Source organism: Sceloporus occidentalis, unplaced genomic scaffold (genome assembly GCF_023333645.1).
Source record: "Sceloporus occidentalis isolate IW3139 unplaced genomic scaffold, rSceOcc1.0.p SCAF_1, whole genome shotgun sequence".
Classification (NCBI taxonomy): Eukaryota; Metazoa; Chordata; class Lepidosauria; order Squamata; family Phrynosomatidae; genus Sceloporus; species Sceloporus occidentalis.
Genome location: NW_028316981.1, coordinates 52,187,224 through 52,200,645, shown reverse-complemented (window position 1 = coordinate 52,200,645; position 13,422 = coordinate 52,187,224). Strand labels below are relative to the sequence as shown.

The 13,422-nt window shown below is 43.7% G+C and overlaps 1 protein-coding gene across 3 annotated transcripts in view; it reads right to left on the bottom strand.

The window, feature by feature from the left end:
- The window catches only part of SLC41A3 (solute carrier family 41 member 3), a 65,645-nt gene that overhangs the window by 4,381 nt on the left and 47,842 nt on the right, over positions 1 to 13,422 (bottom strand). For all 3 annotated transcript variants that reach the window (XM_089521148.1, XM_089521157.1, XM_089521166.1), the window contains 3 exons: positions 8,982 to 9,126; positions 2,812 to 2,891; positions 485 to 619 (listed from right to left, as the gene is read on the bottom strand). In XM_089521148.1, coding sequence (XP_089377274.1) covers positions 485 to 619; positions 2,812 to 2,891; positions 8,982 to 9,126 — 360 coding nt within the window. The remainder of the gene's footprint in view (positions 1 to 484; positions 620 to 2,811; positions 2,892 to 8,981; positions 9,127 to 13,422) is intronic.

The following is a 13,422-nucleotide window of genomic DNA, read 5'->3' as shown; positions in this document are numbered from 1 at the left end:
AATCAGAGACATACAGAGACTGTGTACAACTCTGCTCTCACAGGCAAGGAGAAAAATTCTTACAATCTGAAATGACAGCTCCTTGCCTAGAAAGAAATGACAAAAAAGTCCACTAGAATTTTCCTCTAACATGTGACTGGATCCCCAGCGTTTTATTTAAGAAACGAGGCACTGGTTGATGCCACTGAATCTTAGGAAGACTATGGGACTGTTGGAGGGGAAAGTTAAGTTCCTCTTCCATATAATTTTCCTGAAGGAAATTACCCCACAACCTATTTGTCCCATGAAGCAAAACAGACAGATGCCATAATCCCTTGTTTGTTGTCACTTCTTGTTGGACTTATCCTTTGTCAGTATTCCTCACATGAAAGATTGTGTAGAAGTGTTCAAAGTCCATTCAAACTGACTAGGATGAAAAAAGAGAGGTTCTGGGTGTTTACATGTGGGAATAACTATGAGTTGGTGCCTAAAACCAGTTCCTTACCTGAAGAGAAGAAGGTGGTACATGGGTTAGGCCAGTGCTGCCTCATTTTGTGTGGCAAGACACCAGGCATGCTCCAGAAGTGCAGAAATGTAGAGATACGACTGGCCTGGATAGCTACCAAATTGCCACCAACACCTGTATAGCAAAAATGCAGAGCTCAGCTGTTAAAAGTGCAGTGACAAGAGCAACAGGTTTTCCAAACAGGCTGGTCCAGGGCAGTGCTTCTTAAGCTATCAGATATGAGGGGAACGAGAAGGTCCTCCTAAATATACCCAGGTTCATTGTCTACAACAGTTTCTTTTCCTTCTAGAAACTTGCTGTGGACTGGCAGCCAACAGCTTGCAGATTAGCATCAGTCCATGGATGACCACTTTGAGAAACACTGGTTTAGTGCTCAATGGGAGGATAGACATCAGTCAGTATCTACTCAGATGATACAATAAATGGGGTACTTGATCCAAACCTTTGGTAACAGTTAAGATGTTTGCACCAGCATTCTGCACTAACTGTTGTATGGTCTTCTGGACCCATGCACAAAAATCTCTCCCTCTTTGTGAGTTCCTGTGTGAACTGATCAAAAGGAGGCTATATCCTGATTTACACCACTTATGCTCAGGGTTCTGAACACACATCAAAGTTACCTCCAGCTCCCACATACACATCTGCATCAATATTAAAAATATGATGGAATAAGAAAGGCTCTAGTAAGTATCCCACTTTTGTCACTTGACATCAGCATTATGTACTCTTACACTTCTGTCATGAAGTGGATCTTCATCTTTGGCAATGATAGATTATCTCCTCCAGGAAGTTTCTGGCACAGCCTGTTCAGTACAGATCCAACAGCTGCTTTCAGTTCCACTTCTCAGAAATGAACAGAGCCTGAGGACTCTTTTCATTTTTAACCAATTATTAAAGATAAAACACAGCAGACCATAATCATACTTTTCTTCCGGAGGCATAGGACATGAACGTGCAACAGAGTGAATCAGTTCCATTCATGTTGGACAAATTAATATGACAGATTTATTCTTTTCAAACAGATTCATTTTTGCTAAATGGAGAAAAGCCACTTTTCTCATTCAGCAAATAAGATTAATTCTATAGAACCACCATCCCTTGCAAGAATCTTTCTTTCTCTCCATGCCAGGGCAGGGTAAGGCTTGAACAGGCTGTGTTCAAGCCTTACCTACCTTTATTCACCTCCCCTCACTTACCTGGCAACACTTTTTTTTTATCTTTCTCTCCTTCCCCTTTTACAGTTTGAAGAGTTTCAGACAGGACCTTTTCTTTCTCCCTGTCTCTCATTTAATGATCCAAATTATTTAGAACAGAAAGCTGTGTAGAGGCTCTCTGGAGAAATGAATTATCTTAGCCTGCCTGCAGTTTTGCACTTAGAGAAGAATAGAGAAGTCTTCCTTCTCATAACTAAAAATGGTACTGCTGGTAGGCTTTAATTAACTAAAACTAATCAATTTAAAAATAATTCTAATTATTTATTCACCCAAGGCCCCTCAGTATCTACACCAAATTTCATGTATCTAGGTTTGATGGTTTTGGAGCTATGGTGAATGCAGACACACATATTGCCCCATGTTCTCTTTTATTATTATAGATACTCCTTCTGTAACACAGTTTCATACTGCCTTATTTAGAGAGAGAATTTCAAGTTTGCTTGAAACCCTTATGAGTCTAGTCTAGAACAGCCTGAACACCACAAAACCCATAGTCCAGCAAAATCTTGAGTTATTATACCAAGTCGGAACAATGGTCTGTACAGCTGGATATTGTTTTCACTACTTAACAGTGGCTTCAGAGTTTAGATAAGGCAGGGTTTTTCCCAGTCCCACCTGGAGATTCCACAGGAGGCAAGCAGAGGCTGTTTTATACACAGCACTGATCTCTTCACTGAGATACAGCCCCTCCTCAAATTCAGATGAATATAATTATTAAACTGGACAGGATTCTAGGGACTAAATATTTCAATTTCAATATTAAATTACATTCTATAGCATGGATGGAAACTGCATGTCTCTCCAGATGTTGAACTGCAACCCTCTGTATTCCTGATCACTGACTATATTTGCTAAGACTGCTAAGACTCGCAGTTGAACAATATCTGGAAGGCTGCACAATCTCCACTCCTATGTTCCCAGTTTATATGAAAATCAGGGCTTATTCCTCTTGTGAATTGAAAAATTGTGATTCTTAGTCTTATAATCGTGAGAAAGATAAGATATTCCATTTGCAACATCCATTAATATATAATCTATGCATTAACCTATGTATTAATACGAAAAAAGCTATACACCCACATACCACCTTACCATTGATCACAGGAGTGAAAACAGCCATGCCTTGAAAATTTGGGTTTGTTATGGTTTTGTCCAAGATGAGCCCTCCAAGACTGTTTAAAAACAAAACAAAAAATACATGCAATATAAATAAACCCTCTATCCATTAGTCCTTACTACCCAATGGCTGAATATATAAGAAATATCAGTTACATTACCCCCACCCACCCCACTGCACAGCATCACAGCACTCCTTTGCCTCAACATTTATATGATGCATGCTGAAAGGAGCGCTGAAAAGTGCCACCACAGCGGCAAGGGTTTCTTTTTGCCAGCTCTAAAAGAAGCAGCATTTTGTCGTTTCTTTTAGAGCTGGCAAAGAGCCAGATTAGGGCCATGGTGTGCAGTTGCCACAGCCCTGATCAAGCACTGAAAGGAGTGGCACAGAGCCACTCCTTTGGGGCAGTCTGCTTCGCCCCTTGTGCCAAACAGCTATTGGACACCAGCAGTAGCAGTGCCCACGGACTGTTTGGAGGACTCCTCCGTGCTTTTGGCTGCGGCTCCGAGGCGGCTCTGGAGGACCAGACTCGGGACACCTGGGGGGAAGGTGGAGCGAGGGGCGTGTCGGTGGCAGCGACACGTTGAAAACCACCTCCTTGGACTCCTCCTCACCACGCCTCCCTCTCCTCCCGGACTTTGGGCCAGGGGCCAAGCTGCTGCTGCCGGGCGGCTCTCTCTGGGGTGTCGGAGGTGCGCATCTGCGCACCGCCCCAGGGAGGCCGCCCACGGACTGTTTGGAGGACTCCAGCAGCGTAACTGCGCAGCTGCGCAGCCGCGCAGTTTTAGCGGCGCTAGAGCCGGAAGAGGTAGTGTGGTTGTCAGCCTTAGAGCAGGGGATGCCTGAAGTGGCTGACCTCTGCTCTCTCTATTGCTGGGGAAGGGGGGGAGGAGGTTATGGACAGGGGGGATGCGCGGGCTGGGGAGGAGGGGGATAACATCGGCATGAGCGGAGCTCCTATTGAGGTAGTGCTGGGCAAGGGGAGATATGGCGGTGGGAGGAGGGACTTGCGTTGCAGAGGAAGGCGGGATCGATGCGTCATATCTATCTCTCCTTCCTGTCCCCCTCCCAACCATAGGGACCTGAGGGTCACTCCAACTGTGCCACAAACCCTGTCGCTGCTCCTGTGCAATGCCAGGTCGATTAACAACAAGACCCACATCCTCCACGATCTGCTGGAGGACACTAATTGCGACCTGGCTTGCATTACCGAGACCTGGCTTGGGCCTGAGGGTGACGTTGTGTGGGCACAGGCCCTTCCTGCTGGGTTCTCGGTGAAGGACCAGCCCAGGTTAGGTGGGCGGGGGGGGGGTGGCCTTGATACATAGGAACACCTTGTCTCTCACCAGGAACCACATCCGGCAGACGTCCTTTATCGAGTGCATTTACCTGACCCTAAAGGCTAAGGACAGTCTAGGGATTCTGTTGGTGTATCGGCTACCCCGTGCGCTAGCGGACTCCCTTAACGAGCTGACACAGCTGGTCGCAGAGCTGATGCTGGAGACGCCCAGGCTTTTAGTCCTGGGCGACTTCAACATTGCCCTCACGGCCAGCTATGTTCCACCCGGTGCGGCTCGGGAATTCATGGATACCATGGCAGCCATGGGCCTGTCCCAGCTGATTGCGGGTCCAACGCATTTTGCGGGTAATACACTTGATATGGTCTTCTGCTCGGATGCGGAAAATCCGTGGGTGGAAATAACTAATATTTCCCCCCTGTCATGGACGGATCATTTCCTCGTGGAGGCAAAAATCAAGGCCGCTACCCAGATCCCCCCCGGGGGTGGCGGACCTATTAGGATGGTCCACTCTCGAAGGCTGATGGAACCCAATAGGTTCCAGGAAGCCTTAGAGGGATACATGGTTGGAAGTGACGGCGACTCTGTTGATGCCCTGACTGGTATTTGGAATACCGGTCTCTCTAGGGTTATACACAGTATCGCTCCCAAGCGCCCTCTCAGACCCGCTTCCAAGCGTAAGCCCTGGTATACGGAAGATCTCCGGGCAAGGAAGCAGGTCCTGCGACGGCTAGAGCACCGCTGGCGGAAACACCTACGCTTAGCCGACAAGACTCTCCTAGACCGCCTTTTGGAGGACTACGGAGAGGCGATACGAGCAGCTAAGAATTCGTTCTATGCTGCTCGTGTCGCGTCCGCAGAGTCGCGTCCAGCAGAGTTGTTCAGGGTGGTCAGGGAGCTAACTCAGCTCCCTCCCGCCCCGAACCAGATCCTTGAACCTTCTAAGGCCTGCTGTGACCAATTTAACAACTTCTTCGCGGATAAAATCTCTCGGATAAGCGAAGGTCTTAACGCTGGCATTGGAGCAGAACCTAGGGTAGAGGCATCCAGAGCCTCCGTGGACTCCATTAAACTGGATCAGTTTGAGTTGGTGAGTACCGATGATGTGGACAAGATCCTCGGAAGTGTTCGGAAGACAACCTGCTCTCTCGATCCCTGTCCCTCATGGTTAGCAGCGCAGGGGGGACCGGCAGTAACTTTGTTGCTGCAACGGATTATTAACACATCTCTGAGGGAAGGGCAATTTCCATCTGAGTTAAAATTGGCCACTGTAAAACCTTTATTAAAAAAGCCCTCCCTCGACCCCCTGGTATATAACAATTATCGGCCTGTCTCGCTGCTGCCATTTTTGGGGAAGGTGATCGAGAGGGCGGTTGCAATCCAGCTTCAGTCGGTCTTGGATGAAACGGATTATCTGGACCCATTTCAAACTGGCTTTCGGGCGGGTTACGGGGTTGAGACGGCCATGGTCGCCTTGGTCGATGATCTCCATCTGGGCATTGACAGGGGAAGCGTGTCCCTGTTGGTGCTCTTGGACATCTCAGCGGCTTTCGATACCATAGACCATGGTATCCTTCTGGAACGCCTGGCAGAGGTGGGAATCGGGGGCACTGCGCTCCAGTGGTTCCGGTCCTACCTCTCTGGGAGGTTCCAGATGGTGCAGCTGGGAGACGTGTGCTCCGATAAGAGGGCCCTCACAACTGGGGTCCCTCAAGGAGCCATTCTGTCTCCCATGCTATTTAACATTTACATGAAACCGCTGGGAGAGATCATCCGGAGACATGGGGCGCGGGGTTATCAGTACGCTGATGACACCCAGATAGTCTTCTCTATGTCTCCGACTGATGCAGTGACCGAGGATGGCGTCTCTCCTCTCGTGGCATGCCTGGAGTCAGTAATGGGCTGGATGAGGAAAAACCGACTCAGCCTGAATCCAGAGAAAATGGAGGTACTCGTGATAGGTTCCCCTGGTCCAGGAATGGCGGTGGTTCCACCTGTCCTGAACGGGATCACGCTTCCTGTGAAGGACTCCGTGCGCAGTCTGGGGGTGCTTCTTGATTCGTCGCTTCACCTAACATCTCAGGTGAATGCGACGGTCAGGAACACCTGCTATCAGCTTCGGCTTATTCGCCAGCTGCGCCCATACTTGGCCCAGAGGGACCTTGAAACGGTGGTACATGCTCTGGTAACCTCTAGATTGGATTTCTGCAATGCGCTCTACATGGGGCAACCCTTGTATCATACTCGGAAGCTACAGCTGGTACAGAATATGGCGGCCAGGCTGGTCACTGGTACTTCCAGGACCAGCCATATTACACCGGTGCTTAAAGAGCTGCACTGGCTGCCTATTCGCTTCCGGGCACAGTACAAGGTGTTGGTGATTACCTATAAAGCCCTACATGGCTTGGGCCCAGGATACCTGAAGGACCGCCTCTCCCCATACATTCCGCCCCGCACCCTCAGAACTTCTGGGCAGCAATTACTTAGGGTCCCTGGGGCCAAACTCTCCTCTACTATGAGGAGGACATACTCCATCGTCGCCCCGACCCTTTGGAACACGCTGCCCATAGAGCTCCGCTCAGCCACCTCCCTGGCCCAGTTTAGAAGGGATTTAAAAACCCTTCTATTTCAAACTGCATTCCCCGAATGAAGTCCTAGATGGCCTCCCTCTCTCTTCTGACGGCAAGATGGACGGCTGACCGGGGGTTTTTTATATTGTTTTTAATTTGTCTTAAATATGTATTGTTTTTTTTTATTATGTTGTTCACCGCCCTGATCAATGGATGGGCGGTATATAAATAAAAGTTTTATTATTATTTATTTATTATTTATTAGAAGGAGACATGGTAAACCTTTTGGAATGTCTTTTAACATACAACCCTAACATAAGATAACCCAAAATGGAACAAGTGATTGTGCCAGAAGATGAGACTCCCAGATCCCAGGTGTAAAGACATATCATTGAATAGTAAAGTTAGGATGGTCCATGTCATCATATTTCCAATTTATATTTATATTTTTGTATTTGGTTGAGAAAGCTAGATGTGAAGAATGCTGATAGGAAGAAAATCAACTCATCTGAAATGTGGTGCTGGAAGAGAGTACCCTGGACTGCTAAAGACAAATAAATCATGCCCAAACTCTCCCTAGAAGCCAAGATGACTAAGCTGAAACTGTTGTACTTTGGACTTTTCACAAGAAGCAATGACTCACTGGAAAAGACAATAATGCTTGCTAAGGTAGAAGGCAGTATGAAAAGAGGAAGGCCACATTCCAAATGGATAGACTCTCTCAAGGAAGTCACTGCTCCTGAGCAGGGCTGTTGATAATAGGGCAATTTGGGAGTTGTCTCATTCATAGGGTTGCCATACGTTTACGTCAATTTGATGGTAGTTAACAATAATATCAGTTATCTTCCACTTGTAAATCTGTCTGTGATTATATCTAGCTATTTTATGGAATTAATATTAACACCAATACTAATATTTTATTGTTCATATTTTTATTATTCTTATATTTATATTGTATTATTTTTACTGATGTAATCCCGCCTCGATCCACAGGGAGAGGTGGGAATAATAATAATAATAATAATAATAATAATAATAATAATAATAATAATATCTGCTTATCATCCTGAACTATTCTTCAATAGTCTAAAGTGGGAATCCTAGTTTCATTTATGGCACTGAGACAAGCAGTTATACTAAGAGACTGACTGCTCCCAAAGAAGGGAAGTTGCTGGAAAATGATGAATGCAGCTCCACACCAGATGAAATTTTACATTAAGAAAACAAGACAAGAGGAGGCTGGCTGGGTCTGATTGAAGACCTAACTAGTCCAGCTTCCTGTGCTCATAGTAGACAACAGATGCTTACAAAAAAATTACAAGCAGAACATGAGTGCAACAGCACCCTCCCATCTGTGCTCTCCAGTAAATGGTAGAGAGGAGTACAGCCTTTGCTTATAGAGGCAGATACACAGCCAACTATAACTCTATGAATAGCCACATCCTCCATTACTTTGTCTCCTCTATTTTAAAACCTATCCAAATAATGAATCCATGGCTTGAAAATATTTTTAAAATATATAAATTCCAAAAAGCAAACCTTGATTTTTCCATGTTATGTAAAGGAGCCCTGGTGGTGCAGTGGTTAAATGCCTGTGCTGCAGCCACTCACAAAACCACAAGGTTGTGAGTTCAGTACCAGCCAGGAGCTCAGGGTCAACTCAGCCTGGCTGAAATGAATACCCAGCTTGTTGAGGGCAACTAGCTTACACTTTGTAAACTGTTTAGGGAGTGCTTAAGTACATTGGTAAGTGGTAAATAAATGTACTTGCTATTGCTATTTTGCTATGCCATTTAATGCAACCTGATCATCCATCAATTTCAGTATCCCTGGGGAGTCCTGGTACCAAACCACAGTGGATACCAAGGTATTACATCTGGTGGTGTATGAAGATTCAGTTCCCTTGCTACAAATAGGCAATGGTGAGGAATGCTGGAACGGTGGTTATTTGGCTCTCTCTGGATTTATTCAACAAAAAAGCAACACTGGAAATATTTCACAAACCAAATAGACTAGGACTGACATATTTTTGTTTATGACATCTCACATTGCTACCAAAGGATTCTCACAACTCCCACCTCAATGTTTTGTTAGAATGGATTTCATTATCATATACCCCAAAGCACAGGAGGAAACCATCTCAGGTAATGGTCTCAAAACAGGGAAAAGCAGATTAAAATGATTTTCTCATGGATAGGTATTAGAGACAGAGAACTGAACTCAGTCTCTCAAGCCCAGGCAATCTAACAAACTCCTTCCCTGTCAACTCAGGATTACCTGCTGATGGCCATTGCAACGATGACTGGCTGCCATCCAGATTTTAAGACTTCAGCAATGGAAGGACTTTGCTTGGCAATTGCAATCCACAGAGGAATCATAACAATGAAGATGACACAAATCATGGGTGAAAGGTATTTCACATCTGCCAAGGAAAGGGAGATTTCAAATTAACACATTGACCTTTGTATCTATGAGACTACATAATATAATGCTGTGGGCAAAATCTTCAGTTTTCTCATGGGAAAAAAAGAGAATATCATGCAGACCCTTAAAATGATACCACATGAACCTTTTTCTTCCATTACCATTTATAATCTGCTAGTAGTGGCTAATATGATAAATGTATGAAATATGTAGGATAACAGAATGGAATGTGTTAACTATAAATTAGAAGAATGTCCATCAGGTGATGCACCTAAAGAAACATGGAGAAGAAGAGGGGCGAAATGTATACAATTAAAATATTCACCCTTAAACACCCCATTTTTCCATACAAAAAAATCTACAAAGTCTTAACATCGTTACAAAAACCAAACTTATAAAGGCATAAATAAAACCAGTACACTTACAGCATCAGCAATAATGAGCAATACAGCAGAATAAGAATATAAAGGCAACAACTTTACAGCGCTATATAAAGGTTAATAATAATAACTAGTTATCTCCTATCTCAAATACATGGGTTGATCTGAGACAATTACCATTATCACCACCACCTATACAGCACCATCCATGTACATGGCAATATACAAGTAAAACAACCAAATATATTGGGTCCTGCCTAAGACAGTCTAAAATATATGTGACACACACACACACACACACACACACACACAGACGGGGAAGGAAGGAAGAGTAAAATATACAAAAAAATTGTGAAACCAATTGTCCAAATAAAATACAAAAATACAATATGATATAAAGCAAACTGACAAATACATATAACCAAAATATACAAGATTATAAAAAAATACAAGGCTAATATTCCAAAAGCTTTGGAAAACAGTAACATTTTAAATTGAGATTTAAAAATAACAAGGGCAGAAGCAGTCTGCAAATGTTAAGGGAGGCAATTCACGGAGTATGGAGCAATGAGTGAAAAAGGATGAAGGCGAGCTGGGGGGGAGGGGACACCCTTGGGGGCCATTCACACTACAGGGGAAAAAAACGATTGGAACTAGTTTATTTCTGTGACATTCACACTCGCCCAGATCACAATCAATGCAGTTTGCAAGGGGGTGGCTGAAAAGCCCACTTAAACCAGTGCATTTGGCACCGGACCCCTTAGCATTTTTTAAGGGCCACAATGATCCACATCTTCAGTAGTGTGATTACTCCATCGAGTTGATTTGGATTGCACTGCATCGTTCCTGGAAATGGAGGCACCTCCATTCTAAATTGATACAGTGGCAAATGTGAACGGCAACACTGTTAAAATGGCACAGGGAGATTTGATCACAGTAAATGTAGTGGCCACACCGAACCAATTCTGAATTGGTTTGGATTGGCGCTGAAATGTGAATGTCTTCATTCAAAACAGAAAGTGTGAATGACTCCTAGGTTGGGTGAGAGGACTAGAGTTCCTAAAATGCAGATCAAAAGCAGTATGGTAAAAAAAAAAAAAAGGGCTGAAAGTTAGGGGGAGCTAGGTTGTGTACGGCTTCAAATGTTAAAATAACCTACCGAATCCTAGAAGGACTGATGTAGAGAATGAAAAGAATGAAGGTCCTATTCCTTTCAATGAGATTTAACTCTAGCTGGATTAGATTCAGTGTGCTTTCTCATTTCATTTCTGTGCAAACATCACCCAAGAGTACACTAATCGGATGTGTCACTAATCTTTAAATAGGAAGCTGGTATGAGGTGGCTCAAGCAGAATTATGGTATCTGAAGGTGAAAAAATTAAGAAACCTTAACCAAATGCAACATGCTATCATGGGATAATATAACAAGCTCATTGCTGCATTTAAGCAGTAATTCTGTCACAGTGAAGGACTTAGTAGCTAAAAGTAGCTTCTTAATTTGCAGAGAAGAAACCTTATACCTCTAAAAAGAAGCCAAAGAGCTTGAAAAGCACACAGTCGGAAGTGTTAAAAGTAGGGTGTAGGAGAGCAGTAAACTAACCAACCCAGAGCATGTATGTCAGATGGAGGAAAAGAGTACAACTGACTTACAGCTCCTTTCAGTTTTGAATCTGTTACAAGTCTCTCATGTACCAGTACTGTTGGGGGGGAAAACCTGAGATCCTTGGTTTCATCTCTGAACCATGTCAAAAACCTTCATAGTGCAGTCAAATACATCTGCACTATAGAAATAATCTAGGTTGACACCACTTTAACTACCATGGCTCAATGCGATGGAACTCTGGGAACTGTAGTTTTGTGAGCTATTCAGCCTCTGTCAGAGAGCTCTAGTGCCACAACAAACTACAATTCCCAGAATTCCACAGAACTGAGCCATGGCAGTTAAAGTGGTGTCAACCTGAATTATTTCTGCAGTGCAGATGCAACCAAAGAAAGGATGCAACTTCCTCTTTGTTATTAGGTAAGCCCCAACTGAAAGGCATTGTAACAGTGTTATAACTTGAGGGCTGTGTGTGTCAAGTATACTGACACTGTGCTCTTCAGGCCAACTATGTTGAATCTGTGCCAATTCCAGTGCCCTTCACATTCCAAACAGCAGACCATTTCAATTAACACAGTTGAAAATGGGTCAAATACATTTTGTTATGAAAAAAGCTGCATGTTTAGGTGTTTCATTTTGATGGCATGACCTGCTGAACAGAGTAGAAAAGTCAGTCTAAACCCAACCTTCATATGCTTGGCATAAATCCAGAGAGAGCCAAATGACCACCGTCCCAGCATTCCTCACCATTGGCTATTTGACTAGGGTTGCTGACAACTGAAATTCAACAACATCTGGAGTATTGTAAAATTCCCAGCCCCAGTCTCTGCCTAATCTGAAGAGTTTTAGAATTTATAATAGGTACAGACCAATGTCTGTAGGTAGCTACTGTGCTGATATTATAGGGACATTTAAATGCTCATTCCCTTCATATATTTTGTATCTATGATATGGATTGTGATTGAATGTTTTCTTTATCTTTTTCCTTTAGGTATTTTTAATCTCACAGAGTGTGAATCTGGTCTTTGTATACTCCTCTATGAAGAGTCCAGGATTATTCTTGTCGCTACCAGATTATCCTGCACAAATAAAAAAGGATAATACACTAAAGATGACCAGTAATATGAACTAGAAAAAAATGCTGCCATGTTTACCTGGCCATCTTCATTACTCTCCTCTATAGATGGGTTTCAAGACTTCGTTTAGACCCCCTTAAGTTTGAATCAATTCACTTTGTTCCTCTCTTTTCTTCTGAAGAAATATAACCTTGGAACAACCTTTAAAAGTAGAGGGATCTTTACAAAGAAGGGAGAGAGGATGCTGTGCTATGAGAAAACAAGCATGACTCAGAAGCAGAAGGAAGGAAACTTCAGAAACACCTTCAAGCAAGGGAGAATGCGCCAGGGCTTTTGATATGCTAATACTCTTTCTTTAGAGGACTCTCCATCTGTTCTTTGTAACTGGTCCAAAGCTGGGCCAGTTGCAACACATTTTGCAGGTAATGGGGCAGATGAAGCATTCTTGAAATGTGCTTTTTATTTTTAAAAAAAGTGCTGTCAAAGCCTGAGGCTAGAAATATGGAGTTATCAAAGCTTTTAATCACAACTGTTGTATTCAACAGAAAGGATGTTGCATAGAAATGTAGCCCCCTTTGGGGAAAGCAGGCTAAGATTTTAACAGCATGCAATCTCACATCAGGAGCTGCAGGTGAGGAAGCCTGCTGCCTTCAGCAGCAGTAGAAAAATGGAAGGGTGCAATGACTCTTTGTCATCTCCCTGGTTCTGTAACTGGAGATATGAAAGAGGCAGAATGTTTGATCTGTAACAACATTAACATTGCTATCTTTTCAGAGTGGCAAGACTGCTTGGGTGTCAAGCATGAGAATCCAACAAGGCCTGGGAAGCATTTGGGATATGAGCAGAATATACTCAGCTACATCTTCAGAAGTCCTCCTGCACAGTGAGAAAAGACAGAAGATCTCCTTTTGCTTGTGTTCACCTTCAGAATGTTGAGACATTACTTTTTTATGTAATACAAGAAAATGCATTACACAAGGAAATGCTTTTCCTGTACGTTTTATCCTCAAAACAACTCTGAGAGATAGACAGACTGAGAGTAAGGGACTGGGGAGGGACCATTATTAAATGGCAGCGTACATGTTTTGCACGTAGAGGTGCCAGGTTCACTCCCTAGCATCTCCAAATAGGATCAGCAAAGAATCTTCCCTGAAAACACCATTGACAATACTGGGATAGAGAAACCAGTGGTCTGGTTCAGTACAAGGCAACTTTCTGTGATCCTTCCTACATTCCTG